The 23606-nt window shown below is 41.1% G+C and overlaps 3 protein-coding genes across 4 annotated transcripts in view; all 3 read right to left on the minus strand.

The window, feature by feature from the left end:
• The window catches only part of LOC112566226 (stomatin-like protein 1), a 77432-nt gene extending 73833 nt beyond the window's left edge, over positions 1-3599 (minus strand). For both annotated transcript variants that reach the window (XM_025242271.1, XM_025242270.1), the window contains exons 1-2: positions 3483-3599; positions 2872-3275 (exon numbers count right to left, since the gene is read on the minus strand). In XM_025242271.1, coding sequence (XP_025098056.1) covers positions 2872-2911 — 40 coding nt within the window. In that variant the 5' untranslated portion in view covers positions 2912-3275; positions 3483-3599. The remainder of the gene's footprint in view (positions 1-2871; positions 3276-3482) is intronic.
• Positions 3600-7544: 3945 nt separating this feature from the next.
• LOC112566995 (relaxin receptor 2-like) lies at positions 7545-9374 on the minus strand. The gene is made up of 3 exons (XM_025243428.1): positions 9131-9374; positions 8685-8749; positions 7545-8462 (listed from the first exon to the last, which is right to left on the minus strand). The coding sequence occupies exons 1-3, from the start codon at positions 9372-9374 to the stop codon at positions 7545-7547; spliced, it is 1227 nt and encodes a 408-aa protein (XP_025099213.1).
• A 4322-nt stretch (positions 9375-13696) lies between these two features.
• On the minus strand, positions 13697-16775 carry LOC112566996. The gene is made up of 5 exons (XM_025243429.1): positions 16674-16775; positions 15797-16106; positions 15138-15558; positions 14500-14708; positions 13697-14235 (listed from the first exon to the last, which is right to left on the minus strand). The coding sequence occupies exons 1-5, from the start codon at positions 16683-16685 to the stop codon at positions 13994-13996; spliced, it is 1194 nt and encodes a 397-aa protein (XP_025099214.1). The 5' UTR covers positions 16686-16775; the 3' UTR covers positions 13697-13993.
• Between the last annotated feature and the right edge of the window lie 6831 nt (positions 16776-23606).

Here is a 23606-nt window from a genome sequence, read left to right on the forward strand (position 1 = left end):
TTCTGCAAAAACAACATCCACCATCCCTTCACTAGCATATATGGTCTCAGCTTTTAGCAACCCTTGGCAAGCCTCGGTGTTTATGCGAAATGCTGCTGGTCCTGTTTGCTTTATGTATGACCAGATGTCTGTTACTTCCGACCCAGTGTAACCCCATTTCCCTTGTGTGAGGTCCGTGACCCCAAAGGTTGCGAGTCCGCCTGCTGTAACCCCCATCACATCTGTGTCCGGGTACTCTGCGGTCCTTCTAGAAATAATGTCAGGTAGAGTATCGTTAATCTTGTGCGTTGAGGAACAATCATGATAATTAACACTTTTTGCAGTAACATTGAGAATCTCACCATCTCCTGAAAGTAAGACTTCATGTTCGCTTGAAATTGTTGCCTGACTGACATCCGACCTGACATATGTCTCTGTAATTAAAGAGGTGTTGAGCACCTTCAGTATATTTATACTCTTGTCTGTTGCGAGATACTGGTTTACGTGACCGAAAATTACACAAAGAGAAAGTATGATGCCGATCATTGTTCCTCATACATGGGATCTTTGTAACAAACAGTCCATTCAAACATCAGGTGCAAAAGTGAGGCTGTTAAAAGAGTCTATCGCTTGCCAACGCCGCTAGCAGCAAAGCTAAAACGAAAAATAACTTGCTATCTCCTAGACAAAATTGAAGATAAAATTCTATGCCATATTGTTTTTTAATTTTAAGTTGTTATTTTACCTATTTTGCACTCCGCCACTTTATGTTCTGATGAAGACAACGTAAACAAGCTGATGGGGGTCCTAAGTGACATACTCCACTGCACGTGCGCAAAAGGTATTCAAGAATGCTGGTTGCTCCAATAGAATGTTTCTTGTTTTTTTTTTTTTTTTTTTGCTCGCCCTATTATTGTTGTCAATCTCTTTCTGTTGGCACCTCTATGTGATGGAATTACTATGTGATGGTATTACTACACCTCAAGCTGTATTAGTATAATCAAGTCTGTATCACTACGCCTCAGTCTTCAAGATGGCAAGTCTAATGATTTTGTTTCCTCTTGTGTCTCTTCCGCCACATACTTTGATCTCACCTATACCATTGCTTTGCACTGCATCTCGTTATACTTTAATAGATGCGGGGAAGTGTGGAGAATTAATGTAACATTCTTATCCTTTAATTTTAATTGCTCATTTCTTTTATTTTTCATTTCTGTTTATAAAGAACATACTCTGGAAAATAATAATTTGTATTTGATAAGATGGAAGATAATTATTTTTTCCATCAACTGTGGATCTTTATCATACACATACGCTTGAACAATGAAAAAATTATTTTCGATATTTGCTATTTGCTGAATAATTATTTAGCTTTTCTTTCATTCTTCAAAACAATCTACTTGTGACATTTCCTAGATCTCCAAAGTTCGTTGACAATAAACAATTATGTATTTTATGAAGAGAAATATATTTCTATATATTCTATTTATACTTAATTGTGTGTCTTCCTCATACATAGAAGCTTTCACAATAAAGGTATTATTTCAAATATTTGCAGAATAATTGCTTCGCTTCTATTTCATTCTTCCGCATAGAAGCTACTTTCCTAGCTCTCTGTAAGTTCGGTGATGTTTACCTTCCCATTAGGCATAAATATTTTTTTGTTGTTTTATAGAAAACTTTAGGTCTTTTAATAAGGGTTTTGGACTTGGAAAACAATTTGCTTCAACAGGCGCCCATGCATAATTGCTGTGACAACGCTCTTCAATAACTTGTGTAAGTAAGCGAGGCAAAACTTTGTCCTCGAGATGTCGACTACTCGTCAGTTTTGTTCTTAGTCGCTAATAACATGAAGATCAATTTGTTGCAATTAAACAAATAAGTGTGCCTGACATCCATCCATCGACTGGGAGTGACAGACTGAAGCTGGATGCTGTTGTATTGAACCTGATGTAGTTCATCATTAGTACCATGAATTGAATGCGAGTTCTTTGTACAAAAATAATACTGAGCTGTCGAGAACTCCTACACGGGTAATTGGATTGATTAATGGATAGGTATAACGTTTGTTTCTAAAGGGGAACAAAAATGTAGAGGGCAGAGTAAACCAAACATACAAGGATGGGCCTTCATTTCGTGGCTGTCTCACCAACTGACAGATAGTTCAAGAAGACAGACGACACACATGTGACAGATAAAGACAGCTGTGGAATGGTGACTTATGTAGATCCTTTTCAATTTCTATTTCACAGTCAACAGGTCGGTCGAGTACCTGTGCAGCATTAGGTGCACTTCCATATTCTTTATTGCCCTGTCTATTCTCCTTTTTCTCTCTGTGATTCTCTGTTAGTATTTACACAAGGACCGAGCACACTGAATCAAGACACAGACTTAGACACAGGCACTGATAAACGTTCTGTCTTTCCCAATACAACAAATATCAGCGAGTTTTCTGTAATTGTAGTAAAAGATATCATATTACTGGCTTAATTCTTCTTTTTGCTATTTCTCTTAGCTTCCTTGTTTCCCACCGATCACGAGTTCAATCATCACCAAAACTGTCTGCCTATCTTGGTCCAACGTCACACGCACGTTCGTCTGCTAACCGTCTCGGAAAGATTTCGTGGTTTCATTTATTTCATCTGTATTTCTCTCGTACACTGCAATCGTAACTAAATATAATTTTTAAAAGTCTCGACCGTCACCACAGCCTTATCACAGCCTTGAGTATACCTTTAATCTTTTACTGAACAAAAGATGCTATCTACCACTTATAACCTAGTGATAAATCTCCTCTGCAAATGAGTAAACTACATGAATCACAAAAAGTTGCAATATGATTTTCTCACTCTTCTCATATTATCAAGTCTAATAAAGTCATGAGTTACTTACCATCAGAACTCGGTCCGTGAGTTACTGTATTTAGTTCCATGAAGTGACTCACAGTCCTGTGGTTCAACACGCGGAGGAATTCTTCGACGAGGGAGGGTTACTTCCCCTTACGTTGTGTTTACATCCAGAGGAGTATTCTTCCGCCCTGACTCTTGCCCGCCGTAGATAATCCGTTTGAGGAACACCTTGACACCCGCTGTTTGGGGATTCCGCACGAATCGTCGATGAGTCTCCGGTTTAGCTCCTACAGTCTCTGCTGACGTCAGGTTGGGGCAGACGGACTTGCTGACATTGTTACGAGATGTCGTCTGGATCTAGCGCTGATCTGATCAGCCGGTTGAAGCGTCTCTGCTTATATTCACCATGTCTGGGCAGTAGATTCTTGTTCTCCCCCTAAATAATTCCTAACAAATTCACCCGTATAAATTCTCTCTCTATATATATAATATTTCCTTATCTTCCGATCCCCACACAGCTATCCATCACGCACACATCCTAACTTGGCCAGCTCACGATTCATTGACTTCGCCACACATTAAATCGTTGATAATGCCAGAAATAAAATATAGAAATAGAATAAAATAAGCAACGAATAGGTTTACGAATGTTACCTTGGCTAGTCACGGAACTACTTCATAATCGCTGACTTCTAAGCTTCTTCTCTTTACGCACACATCAGCTTGCTTCGACTATCATGTCCGCCAAAGCCGTCTGCTTCTTCTGCTTTCGTTAGAGTGCGCTCCCCTTGACCAATGCGCGTCTAGACTTTCGCGCTTTTAATCCTAGCCATGGCTGCAGGTACACTCGTATATTCACATAAACTTCATTCAGACAATTAGTTGTCCAGGTCGGCGCACGATGCATAGTGCAAAAGAGCTTTTTACCAGCGCCTTTCATATTTTTTAAATGTCATCACAGAAGCGCGCACACACAGACGCACACAGACATACAGATAAAGAGTGCATAATTCAATGCAATATTTATATTTATTTAGCTTTTATAGCGTATTCTCTTTAGATAAAGATCTGGTCTTTATGCAAGACACCAAAGCTTTAATGAACTGGTGATTTGTATGCTCACCGTTGTCAATCATTCTTACTGAACTTTAAAAAGGGAAACACGAGTGCAAAGTTACTTTCTTTATAAGCGGGTTAAGTCCATTTAATAATAATTGCCAAAATATGGGTACGTAATTATGCTTCATTCTCAAGGCATAACTAGGAAAGCAAAATAAAATTACTCTCCTACCACGGACGTGTATAGGTGGATTGCTGTCGAAGAGTTGCAGCAGATCTTGTAAGACTGATCACACCCATGCCGGAACGCGAGAACCGTTACATGCTTGTTATGGTAGACTACTCAGAAGCCATGGCTTTGCCAGTATTTGAAGTTGAAGGAATAGCTGAAGCGCTGATGTCCTTAGAGAAATGTATTGACAGCTAATGAGACATGGATGTTTTTACGACAATGTGGTGCATTGTTTGTCTTTGTTCCGACATGGTGATTTACCTCAAACGATATTGTTTCCTCACAGAAAGGCTGTTTTCTCGGTGTGGTGGGCTTCTAAAGGTGCCGTGTTATTTCAAGCTCGTATAAGGAGTCAAACAATCAGTTTGAACTTGTACTGTCGGCAATTGGATAGTTTGAGCACGATCGATCCGATCTTCAATAACCAAGAAACACCGACAACGGGGTAAAGATCTGTACCATAATTTTATTGAGTTCGATAATAAGGCACGAGGGGCTATAGAACACACTCCTCTCTGTTAGGGGGGTACGCACAATTAAGGCACTGTACGATGGTTCCAGGTTATCTTCAATAACCAAACTTGTCAACATCAGGAATGATCTCTGTCCCCATTGGTGTTAACATCTTAAAAATCACGCGCTATACAATCCAGTCACAGATATTGTTGCATATAAATAATAACTCAATGGGTCCGGTGCAGACAGTTTTTTTTCACCAATTAATTTGTGTCTGCCATATTCAATTATTTTTACTACAAAATTATGTAAACAAATGGGGACAAAATCCAGTCCTGTGGCTAGGTAACTTACATTCGAAAAGAATTCCGTCCATAATATAGAAACAAGAAGACGTTTTTGATGATGCACCAATTACAGGAGATCTAGGCACAAAGAAAATTATTATTGGCCAGGAATTCTTTCAGAGGTTAGCCATTGGTCGTTTGTAATGTCTGTCAATGAACATTGCCGAAAAGAGGAGTAGGTAAAGTACTATTTTGAAAGCTTTATTTTCTGAATGAACCCTTTGCAGTCAATCTTGTAGGGTCGAATACACTCATGTCGGACCACAAGAACCGTTACATGCATGTGATTGTAGACAATGGAATATGCTACTAGGATCCATGGCTTTGCCAGTAGCTGAAACAGAAAGAATAGCTGAGGAGCTCTGGGAAATGCGGATGAGGTAGGGCGTTCCAAAGGAAATATTTACACAGTTTGTCAGAGAACTCATGAAACCAGTAAACAAGCTGCTGGCTGGTACGAAAATTCAACACAACATTATAAAGCTTGCTTCGAAGACTCCCAAAGCCTAGAAACTGGGATCAAATTCTTCCTGCTCTGTTATTTACTTACCGTGAGGTTCTTTAAGAAATCCTGGAATTTTCCTCATTCGAATTGTATTTTGGCTAAACATTAAGAGGAGCATTACTAAGTAAAGTAAAAGAGCATTGTACAGTATTTTGTAGACCTAACGTGTGGAAGCCACCTGTGCTGAGGCCCAGAAAAACCTCCGCCGAAACGTCCAACATTGTACAAGGGCTTACAACAGACAGACACAGGACCGAGATTTTTCCATTGGAAACAAAGTACTGTTGTGTTGTTCCTGTCAGGTAGATAAACAGAAGATGGCACTGCGAGAGCGTACGAAGTGAGCAAAAATAAATAAAACGAGTAAAAAGATCCAGGTAGGAGATTAAAAAAAACGGCTGTAACATGTAAACCTGCTCACGTGGAGAGACGACCCGACTACTCTGAGACGGTCAAGACTATTGAGATTCACGATATAGCTCAATTGGAAAATTTCTATATTTTATCTGAAGATTTCTATACTTTTGATAACCACGAAAGATCCATCTGATCATGGTAAAAAAAAAACCTGACAGAACAGCAGGAGAGGCAGCTGGTATGTAGGACTGGCCTCTGTCGTACTAATCTTCCTGAATGCACAGATTCGGAGCAGTTTTCACTTACTTATAAGAAGTGTCAGCCTGTTTACCTCCAGCCTCGTTCTATACCATGTTCTCGGATTGAAATCATCAAACAAGTTTATTAACAAGTTTATTAAACTCCATGATCAAGATAGGTGTTATTGAGAAGACATCACGTGCTAACAGTGCAACTATCATGTTAAAGACATGACTACCGGCAGTTAAACTTAATCAATGTGATGCCGATCCACTACCTGATATAGGGTATTTGTTTAGTCGACTAAATGGTTTCTAAAATTGCTCTGGCCAATGAATATTTGCAGATACCCGTATGTCAGAAGATTTCGCGACACCTAGCGGGCAGTTCACCTGACGCGTTATGCCCCTTGGATTAAAGAATGCTGTCGGCTTTTCAGTTATAGGATGCAAAACATCTACTACACCATTGAGGAACTTTCTGAGACAAAAAAGCAGTATGATGTGGTCAAAAGAGAATATCTGGCTATGAAAAATGTTGAGGTATATTTGTATGGACGAGAATGTATCCAACAAACTGATCATTAGTCACTGAAGTGTGTCTCCAAAAGGTAAAGACGAAAATTGTAGACTAATGAGATGTTGCAGCTTTTTTCAGATTTTGTACAGGTTATTCCTGGTAAACCTTCCAAAAATCTGTTTACCTAAGGAGGTTTGCTCCATAAAAGTTTAACTAGGGTGTAGACTGATTTCGGTGGGGTGCGGGTAGACTATTCATTATTATTTTTTTAATTAGCACGGCAGACGTGAGCGGATGTCGAGTGCTTAACCTGTTGAAGTGTCTGCCTCAGTTTTCAATTTTTTTACAAGTTTTTGATGGATTTATTAAGCAGTAATTATTAAGTATTAAGAATGGTAAAAATCAGTGTAAAATGATTAACAGATTTTAAAGGAATTTAATCCTCTAAGTTAATTTTTTCTCTTTGTTTACTGTGTTTGTCTTTGGCGGGATCTAGCTTGCCTTTGTAATTACAAGAAAATGGATTGAGAGATTTCGTTTTTTCTCTAAACGTTTGGTGCTCAATGTTAATTATATTTGTTATTCATCTTCATCTAAAGCTTAGTTTATTTCTTTAGTACTTCAATAAAACTTCAAATACTTCAAAAATAGTCTGTATCATAACCAAATGTCAGAATAAAATGACAATCTATCTAATAAATGAAACGACTTTGTCAATATTTCGTTGTTTTAAATGTAGATAAGCTTTACTGTACAGTGTTCCATTGACAAAAACAATGCCCTTCAATCACAAAAGAAGCCTAAGTAGACATTATCCTACTGAAACAAGTGTAACTAACAACTAACCAAACATAGACATAATAAAAACGTCTTCAGTCATGATTGTCGGTCAAAGACACAATTTCTTTTTATTAACTTATTATATTTATCACATAAATCATGACCACATCAAAGGTAAAAACTCATTCCTCGATAAATCTCCTGCTTAGCATCAATACAATCTACCTGTAGTCGCCAACGTCGGTAGCTTTTACCTGCCTAGTGTTGTGAAGCGAGAAGACTTCACTGTGACCTCTGGACTCGAGGCGCTTCAACAGCCGCAGTTCTGTGGCCCGTCGTCGTTTCTCCATCACCGTGTTGAAGGTGTACAGGAACGGGTTGAGGGCAGCGTTAAAAGGTAAGACAAAGATCACCATGGCAACGTTTACTTCACCAGGAATGGGGGTACCTGAGGCGGCCAACACACCCAACAAAGCCACAGGAAAGAAGCAGAGAAAACTGGACACAACGACTGAGGTCAGGCGGCGCGCCACGGACAGGTCAGCGGTGTTTTTGTTGGACGACGTGGACAGGGAATTCACTCGGACAGTGTAGTAGATAATAAGCTGGCCGACGGCGATAAGAACGAAGAGGACTAAGTTTACGACTATGACAACACCGAACAAGTAGTCATGTCCACCGAAACTCTTTCGCGTTATCGGAAGCGGCACACAAATGCCGGTCTGGCTGTAGAATTCCCAGTGTGACGTCACGGGAAGAAGAGGAACAGCCGCCAGAACGAGGCCAACCATCCACACCGAGCAACACGCTATTGCAGCAGAATGTTTATTAAAGCGAACTCTGCTAAAAGGAAACTGCAGAACCAGAAAACGGTCCAAGGTGATGAGGCAGATGATGAAGGCCGACACCTCGGTTGACAACAGACACAGAAAGCCGGCCACGTGACACACCGGACTGGTTTTCCATGTGGTGTCGTGCCAAAGGTACTTGCCTCGATACACCTGGTCTGCTACACCGATGATGGCCAGGTAAATGCCCATCACAAAATCAGCAATGTTTAGGTTGATGACGAAGACACTGTAGCTCGCCTGGTTGTTCAGACAGAACCTGGACACAAAGCTCCCGCGTTGCCACCAGGGCTAAGGCAGAGAAAGACACAGAAATACGCGGTAGACGTTAGATTGTAAAAGGTCTTCACAGGAAGATATTTCATCCATTGTCGTAAAACAGCTTCTGGTGTTTAACTGTTCCGGCAAAACGTCCCTGCAACATAACTTATAGTTGTCCGAGTACATTACAAGCAGCGACTTCAAGTCTTTGAGAACGCTTTGAGAGAAAGACTCCACTGGACAACCTCTCACATCCAAGCTCTCAATGGCCGGCGTTACGTTAAAGGCATTTCCTACTAAAGACCTGAGTGGTGAACCTGAAAGATTAAGATATTTTATTGTTGGGAAATTTTGAAGTCGCTCGTTATCATAAGTCTCCAAGTGAGAATAAGACAGATCGACGTGTATGAGAGTTTTATGAAGTGTCGCTAATTGTGTAGGAATGAGGGAAGTCACTGGGTTTTTAGCCAACCTCAGATATCGTAGATTCGCCAAACCCAGAAAGACGGACATTTCTATGGATGTCAACAAATTGTCTTCAAGGTCTAAGATTTGTAAATTTGGTAAAAGTAATTCTGATAAAGATATTAGTCGACAGCTTCTAAGAATAAGACGTGTAAGATAGACACTGTTCTCCACGCTCTCATAAGTCAGACCGGTTCCACTGGCATCTAAATACCTGATATCCGGGTACTCACTCACGTTGAATACTGTAGAGCACACAAAAGCGTGACCCTGACATGTACAACTATCTACAGGACAGGTCAGGTGACAGAACCTCTCGTCGTCCTGCTGCGGACACTGGAACACGCCGTCACACACGTGCGAGGGATGCAAGCAGACGGTGGAAGAGTAACAGCGGTACAGACCAGGACACGTGTAAGTCTCGCAGTTAGTCTCGTCCTCTCCACCTGCACAGTCGTACACACCGTTACAGCGCATGAAGACAGGAAGACAGTAGTCTTCATCACTACAGCGGAAATGAGTGTCGGGACAAGACTCGGAGACGTTGAGCGGAGTGAAGGCTAACTGTGTCTGAGACACTAGGTTGACGATTGCTGGAGGAGCTAATGTAGATTTTATATTAAGCGAACTAGTCAAACAATATTCGTCAGAACGGTCTCGGCAGTGTTGAATACCGTCACAGACATGGTACTGGTGTAAACACTGTTTGTTTTTGCATGCAAATTCTTCGCACTCAGGAAACTTGCAAAATTTCTCGTCAGAGCCATCTACACAGTCGGACCTGTAGTCACAGACAAGAGTGTAGGGAATCATCTGTGTGTTGTCGCACTTAAACATGTGTACCCGTTGTTTACCAGGGATCTCACAAAAAGAAATGTAGTGCTGGACATCACAGTTACTTTTTGTGTCACACGACAGGAAGTCGACTGATATCTGTTTGTTTGAGCACTTCACAAACGAAACATTTTGTTTACCGTCGGGTATGTCAGTCTCATTTATAGCAGTAAAAGTAGGAAACCTTAGTAGTCCTCCTGTTTTACTGTTCTTTGAAGACTCGCATAAAATTTTGACACTGTAGTTCTCGTGACATTTGACGAAAGAAAGTGTTGCAGTGTAACCATATTGTATAACAAAACACACAGGTGATTCAATGTAAGAAAGCGGTTGTTCAACCTGAATGTAATGTGCCATGGTTCCATCAATCCACTGAAGAACATTTGTATACATGAGTTCTAAGTCTGAAACGTGTGCACCATAGAGACCAATGTACAGGTAAGTTGACCTCTTGCCGTAATCTAGAATTCTCTGAAAGTCTCTCCACTCCTGTGGTGTTTTCAGTGTGACCAGCTGCTGTCCGTATGAGTGGCAGATACTAAATGCATTTTTCCAGGTAATATTTTTTGTTTTATTCTCAAACCTGTAACACTTGTTTTCACCGTCTATCAAACCCTCACCACAGCTTGGATTAGTGTAAGGACATGATACTTCATCTTCTCCACCTTCACATTCTTTGTCCATGTTACAGTGCACGTGATCTTTGAACGTGTGGAAGTATCGAACAGAGCAGTTGAAAACACCAGCTTCTACCTCTTCTGGAGTTTCTACATAGGGATGAAACGAAAATAACATTTTGAATCCAGTTTTAACCGACATAGAGTCCGACACAAACACAAGGCGCAGTGAAGAGTTAAAAACTCGAGGCGTGATGTTTACAGCTCCACATTTTCTCCACACTTCGGTTTCTATATCAGTGTCAACTTGGGTAAGTCTTAAATAGTCAAATAAACAGCCCTCACTGTAGGAAATGTCTATTCGAGGAAAGCTAATCATTACCGTATGTCCTGTGGGCGGGGTGATGATCGCAGAACCGTTAAAGTAGTTCGGGTACTCCATCGTCCCATCGTAACCTGGGGAGGCCACGTACCCCGATTTTGATGTGGTATTCACGACAATCAGATGTCGCCTCCAGTTTTCAACTGTCGTATTGAAGCGAAATTTAATTTCGAATGGTGCAATTAGCATTTTCTGCCAATAGTTTGAAAACAAAAAGAGTAGCTCATTGGTCAATGAATAGGCGACTGGCGGTAGAAGGCCACTGAGACCACACCAAGATGCGATAGAATTATTGTCGTGATCAAAAATGTATAGAAAGAAGAAAAGTTTACACAATAACTGGTCCCCACTTTGATACCGGTCAAACACGACAGTCATGAACTTTCCCTCAGGCACAGCAATTTTCCACAAACACAATAGTGCACCAGTGTTGTTTTCTCCAACGACAACCTCCACCATCCCCTCACTGGCGGATATGGTCTCAGTCTTTAGCGAACCTTGGCAAGCCTGGATGTTTATACGAAAGTTTCCTGGTCCTGTTTGCTCTATGTAGGACTTAATATTTGTGACCTCTGACCCAGTGTAACCCCATTCCTCCAGCGTGCGCCCTGTGGATCCGTAGGATGCCAGTTCGCTTTCTGTCACCTCCATCACATCTGTGTCGGGATACTCTGCGGTCCTTCTAGAAATTTTTTCAGGTAGAGCATCACTGCTCTTGTGTGTTGAAGAATAAATACGAGGTTCGACGCTGTTTGAAATAACATCCCGATTCTCATCATCTCTAGAGAGTGCGACTTTCTGTTGATTTACAACTGTTGCCTGACTGACATATGTACCAGCATGTATCTCTGTAATCAAAGAGATGTTTTGGAACTTTGGCTTGTTGATACTCTCGTCTGTTCCGAAATATTGATTTCCTTGAGTAAAAATTACACAAACAAAGAGTATGATGTACATTATTGTTCTTTATACATGGGATAACTTTGTAAAACATTCCATTCCAGCATCAAGGGAGAAAAGTGAATATTTGTATTTTGCATGTTTATCGCTTACAAACGCTGCTCGCAATGAAACCTGAACAAATATTTCGTTTTCCTTTAAAAATTATAGGTTATTTGCTGTAGAAAGTTATCTGTTTTAATTGCAGGTTCAGTTGTACCTATTTCTCACTGCATGGTGTTTGCTCTTGTCTAAATTTAACAGGAAAGAGCTGATGGTGGTCCCGAGTGACGTACACTACTTCACTTCAAAATGGACATTCAAAATTCCAGGTCGGTCCAGTTAAACATTTTGTACTGTTTTTCTTTGTTCAACGATCGTTTTGAATCTCTTGTCGTTAACGGCTGTGTGTGATGGAGCTTGTCACTACACCTCAGTGTGCATCACTACACCTCAGACTCTATCACTACACCTCAGTCTGTATCACTACACCTCAGTCTGTATCACTACACCTCAGACTCTATCACTACACCTCAGTCTGTATCACTACACCTCAGACTGTATCACTACACCTCAGACTCTATCACTACACCTCAGAAGATCGCATGTCTAATGCCTTTATTTTCTCTTGTGTCTCTTAGTCTTAGGACCTCGATCCCAACTCTTATACCTACTTGCTCAAACGGTCTTGTAAAATATTGATAAAGGCGGGGAGACATGTCGGAGTTTAATCTACACTTATCATCCAGTTATTTTTATTAGCTTTTCGCCTACATGTTTTTTTCTTGTTCTTAAAGAATATATTCTGAAAAATAATTATTTATTTATTTTAAGAAAAGAAATATTTTTCTCTCAGCCTTTTTTACTATCAACTGTGCATCTTTATCACACATAGATACTCGAACAATTAAAAAAAAAAGATTTTAAATATTTACCATCTGCAGAATAAATTTTTAACTTCCATTTCATTCTTTAAACAAAGAATCTACCTGTGACATTTCCTAGATTATTATGTTTATCTTCAGCTTAAGCATAAATATTCTTTGTTGTTTTAGAGAAATCTGTAGGTCTTCTAATAACGTGTATGAACAGAGCACAGGGTGGGGTGGGAGGAATGTATCAAACGGGTAGCACGTGGTGGGGTGGGAGGAATGTATCAAAGAGCTGGCCCCTCACCAGTGTAATGACAACGCTCGTAGTTAGCTGTGTGAACAATGCTCGAAACTTCCCTGAACGATCGAGGTGGAACTTATTTCTCTCATCATCTGTGGTTTTAGTCATTAATGACATGGAAACAGTAAATTGTTGGTACTGAAGACGAATGCCTTCAATTAGTAGATATGCTCGGAAAGACAGAGACTAAAGATGGAATTTGCTGTATTGAACATGTGGCTCATAATTAGTACCATGAATTAAATAAAAGTTAATCACACTAAGGTGTCGGGAACGGCTAGGGATATCCACTGGTGGATGGATGTAGGGTGTGCGTTTAAAGGAAGAAAATGGAATAAAAATATGGAGAGCGGAGTAAACCAAACATAGGAGAAAGACGGGTCTTCACTTTGTGGGATGGTAGCAGACTCACAAACTAACAGTAAAGACAGACAAAGACAGTTGTGGAATTCCGACTAAATATCATTTTCACATCCTTCCATCAGATAAACAGTCCCATACATTCCAATATTCTTTAAATGTGTTTTGTTATTCCAATGTGCTAGAGAGATAAAGCAGTCGGTGTTGTCGGACGTCCTTTTGGTATGTGAATAAACTCTTCAGCCGTCGTACACAAAGAGACTGTAGTAAAAGATTTTAATTCCACTTTGTCCATTAACTTGAACTATGAAGTGTACATGAATGCTTAAGTTGAAATATAAAAACCTCAGTGTGAATATGAATACCTAAGTGTAAATTACAAAAGACATTTTCATCAGAGGCCAATGTGCCATCAGTTTTCAAACACACAGCAAATTTCTAGTGTTGTGGTTTATACTACTTAGAGGATTTGTTCTGTAAAACGACGCGATAGGTTGTGTGTTTGTAATCACTTTATTCAGAAAGAGTTTAAGTCTTATTACTTTGATGTTAACCCTAAACCCTACAGTCTGTAACTGCAGCTGGATATACACAGAAGGTGTCTTGACATTCATGACACATCGTGTCAAAGAAACGTTTAATTCATAAACATCGGTACATGTGTCATCTTTGACAGTCTACTCTAAAGACAAAACAAAAAGCAACATTTCCAAGTACAGTATTCAAGCTGCGTGCACATTCCACAAGACTCTTTCCACGATATTTTTTTCAATAAGCTTTTGAGTTTCCAGCTAGAGCCTGAAAGGGGAACAGTGCACAAGGTCAAGGGACCAGTTATCCAGAATATCAGCTGGGCCGGATAAGCCACTCTCCTCTGTGTAGTTCCAATAGTTCCCACCCTTGAAGAAATAAGTCGAAATACCATTCCGGTCCACAAAGGCCGCAGTCAGGTTGCAGGGCAATGGTCCGAAGTCAGTGACTGGTCGAGGACCAATGTCAGAGACATTTTGAGATGACCTCCAGTACTGGCATTCTGCAAAGCGAAAGATGATCTCTTCTACATCTTTGAATTTAATTGCACTAGTCTGCTACGTGACAGGGTCTTGCTACAGCTTCTAGAAAATATCTGTACTTGATGAATGGGGCAAGGAAACGGTTTAAAAAAAAAGCTGGTGCCTCTAATGGCGGGGACATCAAAAGGAGTCCATGTCAGTGAGAATGCAGAGAGCAAGGGGCAATGAGGCAGAGGTTAGTTATTAGTTGATTTTGACGAAAACTTTTTAAGAGAGTGAAATACCTTTAAAAAAAAAAGTATTGTTCCCTTTAGTGAATGCCGCGTTGACATGGCAAGGTAACCCCATGTCCTTGAGATTCGTGACATTCACAGAACCGGATGTAAGCTTGTGTCGACATGTAACGTCACATCCGCTAGTGACGCAGACAAGGCCACTAGTAGACAGAAAGGCAGCATCGACGTTGGCCGGAAGTCGGAGGTCTGACGATGTCCTGCTTTATAAAGAAGGGAAAATTCATGTTTAATAAACTTGTCAGTCGGAGAAGCTTTACAACATCAAAACACGAATTATATTCTTGAATACAATGAATGTCCAGTGGGCAGTGGGGTACATGTCAGCTTCTGGTTTTATCCTTATCGGCTTGCGGATCTACATCTTCCTTTAGTTCCTCTGTGTTCTGGATTGTTTGTGGTTTTCTGCTTTGTTTCTTGTGCTATTGACAGGTGAGATAGATGGCTAACGGTCTCCGTATCCTGCCCCGCCCTTCGTGGTCTGTGATTTGTACCACTCACTTCTAAAGTTGTCATGCATCCAGGTAGTGATGCGTAAACACTTGTTTACATGATGTAATGCTTCAACTCAAGTACCTGTCTAGAAAAAATGACAGGTCAGTGGAAAAGTATTGACCTTTGATCCTTACCCAGCAGACTTTTGTAGGCCGGTCTGCCAGCTGTAGGTAAGCACGCGGTCGCCGGAGAAGAAGTATGTGTCACTTGTGTCACCGTCCCACGTGACAGCATCCACCGACACCTGACACACGTGGCTTGACAGCTGGGCCAGATTGCGCAGGTTTTGGTGAAAAGCTGCTGACACCCACTGACTGGCGATCAGAGGCGCCATCTCCGGATAGTCAGATGCAGCAAGACGTTGGGCGCTTGTTCTGCGCATGTCTGTGGTGGCACATGCACGAGCGACTTGGTGAAGCAGCGGTTGGCAGGCCTTGGCTATGGAGGACACGCAGATCAAAGAAGAACCAAACACAGATACTTCCAAGATGGGCTCCCGAGCCTTCTGTTGACACTGGACATCCACAGCCCGCAGCACCGCTTGACAGTCAGTCGCTGGTTACAAAGCCAAAAGTCACATGACATGCCAGGAGCTTCCTCTAAAAAAAAATCACCAGTTATGTGAGACGCCAAGTTTTGTGTAATTACATACTTCTTTTGGCTTACTTTAATGATTAAGAGCTGTGATCTCGGCCATACTGTTTTGTGTTATGTTTTTCGCTGTATGTTGCTTCAGTGGATGTTTAACTCTGGGACGAGGTGTCCTGTCTCTGAATGGTGATTGGTAGCTCACCTGTAACAGCAGTGTCCGATCGCCAGGTACTCTTCAGCAAGTCTTCAGAGTGAATCCACTTGGCGGTGGCGTACTCTGGAAACTGAGCCACGCGCTTGTCGATAAAAACGAAGAGACGTTTATTGGATAGAACAGCCTGCCCCAGGGTAGGCCAGGTGCCTCCATCACGATACCCGGTGTTGACATAAACACCCAGCTGGGAGGTCACTTGACGCAGTAAAGCTGGCATAACTCTGTCCATGTCTTGCATCTCGTGGTTAAAGTTGATGGCAACGACTTCCTGTCTATTTTCTTGCAGAAACTGTTTGACCTGTCACAAATTTATTGAGACAGAAACAGCAACAAACATATATCAAGACAAGCCATAACAAATATATCTCAAGAAGAAACAATAACATAGATCAAGAAAGAAAAAAATAACATTGGAAAAGAAATAAGAATATGCAGAACATTAATGCAAATTTGAAAAGTTCATCAGAGACACTCAAGATTCCAAAGGCGCAATGATAGTAGTAATGATATAATGACTCAAGATTCTAAACGAGCAATATGATGCTGTAATTATTGACAAACTACGAACATACTAACTCGTCAGGGTTAGGGTTACGCTAAATTTCTCTTATTCAGGTTCAAGTAAACTTCAAAACCAAAGTTGTTGTATTAGTAAATGTCAGGTTGCAAGTGGTATCAAAAATGATAAACAAAAAAATGGAAGCTGCAGTATGCGACTTTGTCGTAACTTATTGAAATCATGACAAGTAGAACACTAATTAAAACACTGCTAAAAGGTAATTAGAATTTGAAACTTTGCTAGAATGTTTTTATCCGTTCGGTTTAAGCAAACGTTTTATTGCTACGATTCTTTGCTTGTTGTTACCTGCTTAAGCATTTTGCAGACTGGCCCCCCGCACAAGATGTTATGAGAGGTGCCGAGGAGCCCACAGGGCTGCCAGCTGGTGTCCACGTCCAGTATCGAACTCCAAGCCGTTAGCTAGCTCCAGTACAGACAAGTTCTGATTCGCGCCAGCAGTCCACCAGAGGTCCGAAGCCACCATCAAAGCCTGAGCCAGCGTTGTGTGACCCAGCCAGGGTCACTTGGTCAAAGTTCAGATGGCACAACCTGTAAAGGGAGCTTGTAATGTTATTGGAAATACGGAGAGTGGAGATAGTACTGGCACTCTTGATGAGTCAGAATGTCATATGTATGTATTTAGCATTATTTATATGTCTGTTAAATCCTTTCTTGTTGTACTTAGATTCATGGACACGTGTCGTTAAGTCTTTGTGTGGGGAATGGGGAGGGATCGTGAGCTGTGTGCCGACCTTTGAAGTGAGAACATTGTAGGTAAAGTTTTACGTGCACAGTTATAATAACCTGGATGGTACGAATTACGTGATAACTGTCACCCAGTGCCCACTTCCTCGGGGCTTCCAGTCAAGTTTGACGATAAAATGCAGGAGAATTGTAATTCCTTTTTCTGCTTCTTGAACCCATCGTCCAGCTCCAATCCCCTACTGCGACTTCTCTAACAACTACCAATTCTACCTCTCCTACGTCTTCTATTGCTACTTTTGCAGAGGTGGTCCGTCACGTACTCACCGTGGGTCGCCGTTGCACGTGAGAGCTATGTCTCTAGCTTCAGCCACCTGGCCGCCCAATGACACGTTGGACACGTTGCCATGGCAAATATTCCACGAACATAGGTTCCACTCGTCAAGCAGCCTGGCAACAGCCGGTCGGGATGTTGTAGAGGTGTCCACACGATGCTCTTTGATGATGTACATTTATCATCATCCACGTGTGATTGCCGCGTCCACATTGCAGGGTAGGCGAGTCCCCGCATGTTACCAGCCTCTACGGCTGTCGCCATACCTCGCATGAGGTGCCAGTACGTGCATCCTGAGGAGGGGTTAGGGTTAACTTGAGAGTTGTGAACGGTTTTCTGCAGTTTATATTTAAGTATTTTACTTAAAGAGAAGGCTCGACAGAACTCCGGAAACTTTATTCAAGTCAGGTGGCATTATGTTTTGTTAAAGGCTTTTCTCCGAATTTTTATTGCAGTTTCAGTAAAGTCTTTAACTTATCTAGTTATCCTGGAGATACACTGAAAGTTGGTGCAGTCAAGAATAATTAGTACTGCATGGTGGTTTTGCATGAACATTTAACCTTAGGAGTACAAAGTTCTTCACGTACCCACCCATAACTTTGTTGTCTCTAAGTGGAAAGATAGGATAAACACTAAAAATACACTATCAGCAATAGAAAGATGTGGCACTTCAAATTCTGAGACTGGGTCAAAGGTTGTGGTAACAAAAGGCTGGGGATGGAAAAGTTAGGTTGAAGGGTGGTGGTGTAGGAGATGGGGAGCACACATACTTGAAGACCCGGATGACGCTGGAGTTGAGGGCTCGGCGCGTCGACGTCACACGGCAGACCGAACTGCTGCAGCGGCACGAGCTCCCCCGTCCTTTAGTCTCAATTGAACTGCAAGGAGAAGCACAGGTTCAGTGCACTCATCTAGTGCGATTATAAAGATGATGATGGCCAATGATGTTCTGGTCGATAATAATGTGAAGCTCTAACCTCTAAAGCCGGTATTGTCAGCATGTGGACTAAAACAGATTCATTGTAGCTAATAACTGAAGGATTAATACAGGGAGGTGACCTTAGTTTGTCCATTATGCAACGAAGCCCTTGGTTTTTATTTCCCGTTGTACCGTTGGTGAAGCACGAAGTGCCAGGCTGCCAGATAGTGTTGTACGGTTTATTAGCTCAATGCTAATTTTCCCAGCATAACTGTCATAATTATCACGTGTTATGTCTTCCGAAACACGAAACCTAGGACCTGAGTCTATAGCTACCAATTTGCAGTGTAGTTCGTGCCACAAGTCGGCACCGTGGTGATCATATTAACGTGGGTGAGACTTACCGCCATCTTGTGTGTCTGATCCTCATGTCGTATAAGGTGACAAATAACTAACAAATAAGTAACAAATAAGTAACCAATAATAACTTGTGCGCATCTGTTACCAATGTTTTCCAGTTAAATCCCAATCTCTAGGTTTGCTCCGCCTATGTCTTTACAGTCCCAACATTTCCTGGATAAACACGTCTGTCTACACTGTTATTCAAGATGGTCTAATGGGAGTTTGGTCTGTGCCGCCATCTTGGAGAAAGATGAATGAGAGAGAGAGATGACTTAGTCTTACCATGTAGCCATGGCAACCTTTGAAGTAGAAACTTCTGTACATTTCAAACCAGGCGACGAGCGTCGATGTTGTAGGAAAATCGGGCCAGTGACTCACGGGCACTTCATCCTCCTCTGCGTGGTGTGTTCGTGTACAGGATCGTGCGCTGCCGCATGAAGAAGTATGTGTGTTTGGTACTATGCCACCTAACTGCGGCGTCTATACGTCTGCAGCTTGCGATGGAGATGGACCGCAGACGACTTTTTTGTGCTGAAAATGTGAGAATCCCTTACAAGAAAGAACAGCGACAAACTGGCAAAAGATCATTGTGATGAAAATCAGGAAGATATGGAGGCGCACCGGATTTGTCTAAATTTCTACGTGGTCTTTATGGCAGGTTAATGTTGGTTAACACAAGTGGTGAGTGCTTTTGTGTCACAACAAAGATCAGACTCTTGTCGTCAGTCACTGTCCACGGTGGAGTGTGCAGTTTGCACGTGATAACGATGGTCTTGTTCACGCTTTCTGTTGGATCTGTTCCCTGTCATTGAATGATAAAGGCTGCTCCAACAGTTGAAATGTCATTAACGGATGTTCTTCACATCACACTGAACATGCTGTCAAGCAGTTCCAGAGAGACAACCGCACAGTATGAACACCTTTCCAATGGCAGTTAGTGCACGTGACGTGCACTATGTTCACCCTGTGATGTCAGATTGCTTTCTTCCTTGAGAAAACAACAAACAGTCGTGCAGCCAGCCAATGCTTGCTGTCCTGCAGTGCCTACCGTCTTTATCAGCAGACAAAGCACACACACCCTGTGATTTTTAACAGCTGCCAACAAAAATAATACTTTGTATCTTTTACATGGTCCACATGGACAAGTGAGTCACAGTTATGTATATTTTTAAAGAAAGAAAAAAATAAAGCTTTGAGACAATCATAAAAAGACCAAAGAAAAATAACTATCTCAGATAACAGCAGGATAATAGCCCTATATGAGAAACAATCATTATACACTGCTTGTCGTTATGAGCATTCCTACCAGGTATGTCATGCCTGAAATAATAATAATGATCATGATGATTGATGATTGATGGATGAATTGATCATTGGAATTGATTGATTGATTGGTTGATGATTGATTGATTTGATTGATGATGATGATGATAGATGATGATGAATGAACGATACTACTTAGCGCTTTAAGAGAAAACCAAGACAAGACAGCATAAGAAAAGGATGAACAACTGTTCAAAATCTTGTTTCAATAATGACCGTTAGATCGACTTTTTTTAATGCCTCTTGCGGCAATTTCCAGCCACCCGTTAAGGACAGCACGATGTCAAATTTTTTTCTCTGGTGATAGGTTAAGTTCATTTTGAAATTATAATTCCCCAAAATATGAGTACCTAATGCTTAATTTCTAAAAATATAATCTTCAAACCATCGCATTCTCACCTGCCACTTGCAAACCCAGAAGAAAATTACTCTTCTACTGTAGAGAGCTCCTTTGAATGTCTAAATCACGAAAAATAGTTAAAGCCTTCACAGAAGAACTTCTCAATCACTTCTTTTTATGGCAACGTTTTAAGCAATGAAAGCGAAGAACCCAAGTCGTATAACGTTAATGATGACAATTTAATAACTAAAGCAAACACAGGAAATCCATTGCGAACAAAGATTGTACTCTCGTTTTCATGAGGAGAGTGATGTCCTTGTTTTACTGTCTGGCGGGTACCGGCTCTTTCTGTCTCGTCTGTGGATCAACGGCGAGTTTTGCTTTTCCTACTCATCTTTGATGTTGTTGTCGCTTACTCATTTGTGATGTTTGTTGTCTCTATTTATTTGTGATGTTTGTTGTCGCATACTCATCTGTGATGTTTGCTAGTATTTCGCCTTTGTTTTGGAGTTTTCTTCAGTGCTCGAGCTGCGCCATTTTTACACTAGACATCGGCTTCTGTCTCCTATTCTTTCAACTTGCTTTAAATTTTTGACTGCACAAGATTTTGTACCTCCTTGACTAACACTTTATCTGTTCTAGCATTGTGGACCAGTGTGGACCATGCAGTTTTCCATTTATTATTTACAAACCACGTACGTTGCTACATGTTGTGTACATTAGATTCTGGATCTATGCGCATCACGATGTCGCGTGGTGATGAGATGTGTTTGTCTCTCTGTGTGTTTGTGTGTGTTTGTCTCTCTGTGTGTGTTTGTCTCTCTGTGTGTGTGGTTGTCTCTTTCTCTCTCTCTCTCTCTCTCTCTCTCTGTGTTTGTCTGTGTGTGTGTGTGTGTCATCCTCCATCTTGTTCCCTTCATGTCACTGACTGCTGTCTCCTTCGTTTCTTCAGTGCCAGGCCTGTGCTCTGCTCTCATCTGTGTTGCCTTCAAATTTCAAATTGGACGTGAACTCAGGACCTTTGAGAGCCAGCATGGGCCTCAGGGCAGACGACTTGCTAAAACAAGTAGGTGGTCAAGTTCATAGATTACAGAGTGACAAGAGGCTAAAGAGATACCTCGGTCACTATACCTCAGTCTGTATTCCTATACCTCAGTCTCTATCACTATACGTCAGTCTGTATCCCTATACCTCAGTCTGTATCACTATACCTCAGTCTCTATCACTATACCTCAGTCTGTATCCCTATACCTCAGTCACTATACCTCAGTCTCTCTCCCTATACCTCAGTCTGTATCACTCTACCTCAATCTGAATCACTATACCTCAGTCACTATACCTCAGTCACTACTAACTCAGTATTCACTTACCTCCTATACTCAGTTGTATCCCATACCCAGATCACTATACCATATCCCTATATCTCATCACTATACCTCAGTCCTATCACATACTCATCACTATACCTACCCAGTCTGTACTATATACTCATCACTTACCTCAGCTCACATACCCTACATCTGTCACTATAACCTCAGTCTGTATACCCCTCAGTCTATCACTCTACTCAGTATCCTGTACACTAACCTCAGTCACCTATACCTCATCTGTATCACTATCACTATACCTCAGTCCACATACCTATAAGTCTCTATCACACTAGTTACTCAGAGTCTCTATCGACTATACTCAGTCTATCACTATACCTCAGTCTCTAATCACTATACCTCAGTCTTATCACTAACCGCAGCACTACCTCAGTCTCTATCTATACCTCAGTCTTATAACTATACCTCAGTCTCATCACTATACCTAGTCTCTATCACTATACCTCAGTCTCTATCATATACCTCAGTCTCCAAGATAACAAGTCTCAGTCAAGTCTTGTTTCCTCTCGTGACTCTTTCGTCCTGCCTCCATCCACCACTTAATATCAACTTAATTTTTTAGGGTCTTGTAAAATAGTGACCATAGCATGGGCGTGTTGTGGGTAATCTACATTCTTCCCTCTTAATTAATTAGCTAATTTCATTTATATTCTTTTCGTGAAGACGATGCTCTTATGTCAATAACTTATTATTCTGTAAAGAGGAATATATTTTTTTCCATCAATTATTACCACTCAACTGTCTACCTTTCCCATACGCAGATGCTTTAACAATATATTTTAATAGTTGGCTTCAGTTCATTCTTCAAGACAGAATTTACTAGTGACATTTTCTGGTTGTCTTCAGGTGTGTTATGTTTATCTTCTCACCTGACGCATAATTATTCTTAAGTGTTTACAGAAAGCTATAGTTGTTTAATAACTATTTAGGAAACACTTGGAAGAGAAAATGATCAAATAGAGTCCGCCCATAATGCACGGTGACAAGCCCGCGATTACCTGAGGCGAAAAAGTTCAAAAACTCATCGACGAACAATTAAAAAATTTTCATTATTAGCAGCAACCTTTGTAATTTAAGGGCAACATCACACATACCCCACACACAAAAGATGACGAAGGTATAATTCAAAGCATATTCATGAAAATTATCTTTAATTTCTCCGTATTCATGGTAAGTGTCTTTAGTCTCAGATCACTTAATCGTTGGTGCAACCAAATAGATCTTTAATTGGTAAATTTCCAAGACAGCCAGTGCCATTTCTTATCTCCAAAAACGGCAAAGGAAATTAAAGGAGTGCCTAAGCATGTCACTGGATCTAAGAGACAAGGACGGAAACATACAAAAGAAACCCTTTTTGCACGCGTCGTCACGCATGAAACATCAAGCAAATTCCACCTTGTCGAGTGAACGGTCAAACTTTCTGATTTCGGCAAAAGTAACCAACCCCACAGACACCTATGGACAATGTCTCGAAAAAAATTTGATAAGCCACTGACTGCATATACTGCTTGTCCCACCAATAGCAGTATACGGTAACGATCAAAATCGATTCAACAAACTGACGATGGATGCTCAAGTAATAGGGAGTCCATCTAACAGAGAGAATCACTTTGTCATTCTCCCTTGGTGCTCTAAGGTTACCAATCCCAATTGCAACAGTGATCCACTTTACCCTAGGTGTCAAAACTCTTCTACCGTTGAAAACATCCCTGTTAAAACATTTACTACACCTCAGTGACTCACGTGACCCCTGTCCTCGGCGACTCTCCACTCACGCTCGCCATCATCTCTGACTATATAATATATATCGTAAACGTTTACATTAGATACT

The sequence above is a fragment of the Pomacea canaliculata genome, linkage group LG6, assembly GCF_003073045.1.
Source record: "Pomacea canaliculata isolate SZHN2017 linkage group LG6, ASM307304v1, whole genome shotgun sequence".
Taxonomy (NCBI): domain Eukaryota; kingdom Metazoa; phylum Mollusca; class Gastropoda; order Architaenioglossa; family Ampullariidae; genus Pomacea; species Pomacea canaliculata.

What these genes read in the sequence shown, in the direction of transcription:
- LOC112566995 (XM_025243428.1), bottom strand. Translation starts at nt 9,374, where the DNA reads ATGCGCTGTAACGGTGTGTACGACTGTGCAGGTGGAGAGGACGAGACT. An exon ending in CTCTACAGTATTCAACGTGA is followed by an intron (nt 8,750 to 9,130) that starts GTGAGTACCCGG and finishes TTAATCTTTCAG; the next exon opens with GTTCACCACTCAGGTCTTTA. An exon ending in CGGCCATTGAGAGCTTGGAT is followed by an intron (nt 8,463 to 8,684) that starts GTGAGAGGTTGT and finishes TCTCTGCCTTAG; the next exon opens with CCCTGGTGGCAACGCGGGAG.
- LOC112566996 (XM_025243429.1), bottom strand. An exon ending in ATCGGACACTGCTGTTACAG is followed by an intron (nt 15,559 to 15,796) that starts GTGAGCTACCAA and finishes CTTTGTAACCAG; the next exon opens with CGACTGACTGTCAAGCGGTG. An exon ending in CAATACTTTTTTTTTTAAAG is followed by an intron (nt 14,236 to 14,499) that starts GTATTTCACTCT and finishes TTCGCTTTGCAG; the next exon opens with AATGCCAGTACTGGAGGTCA.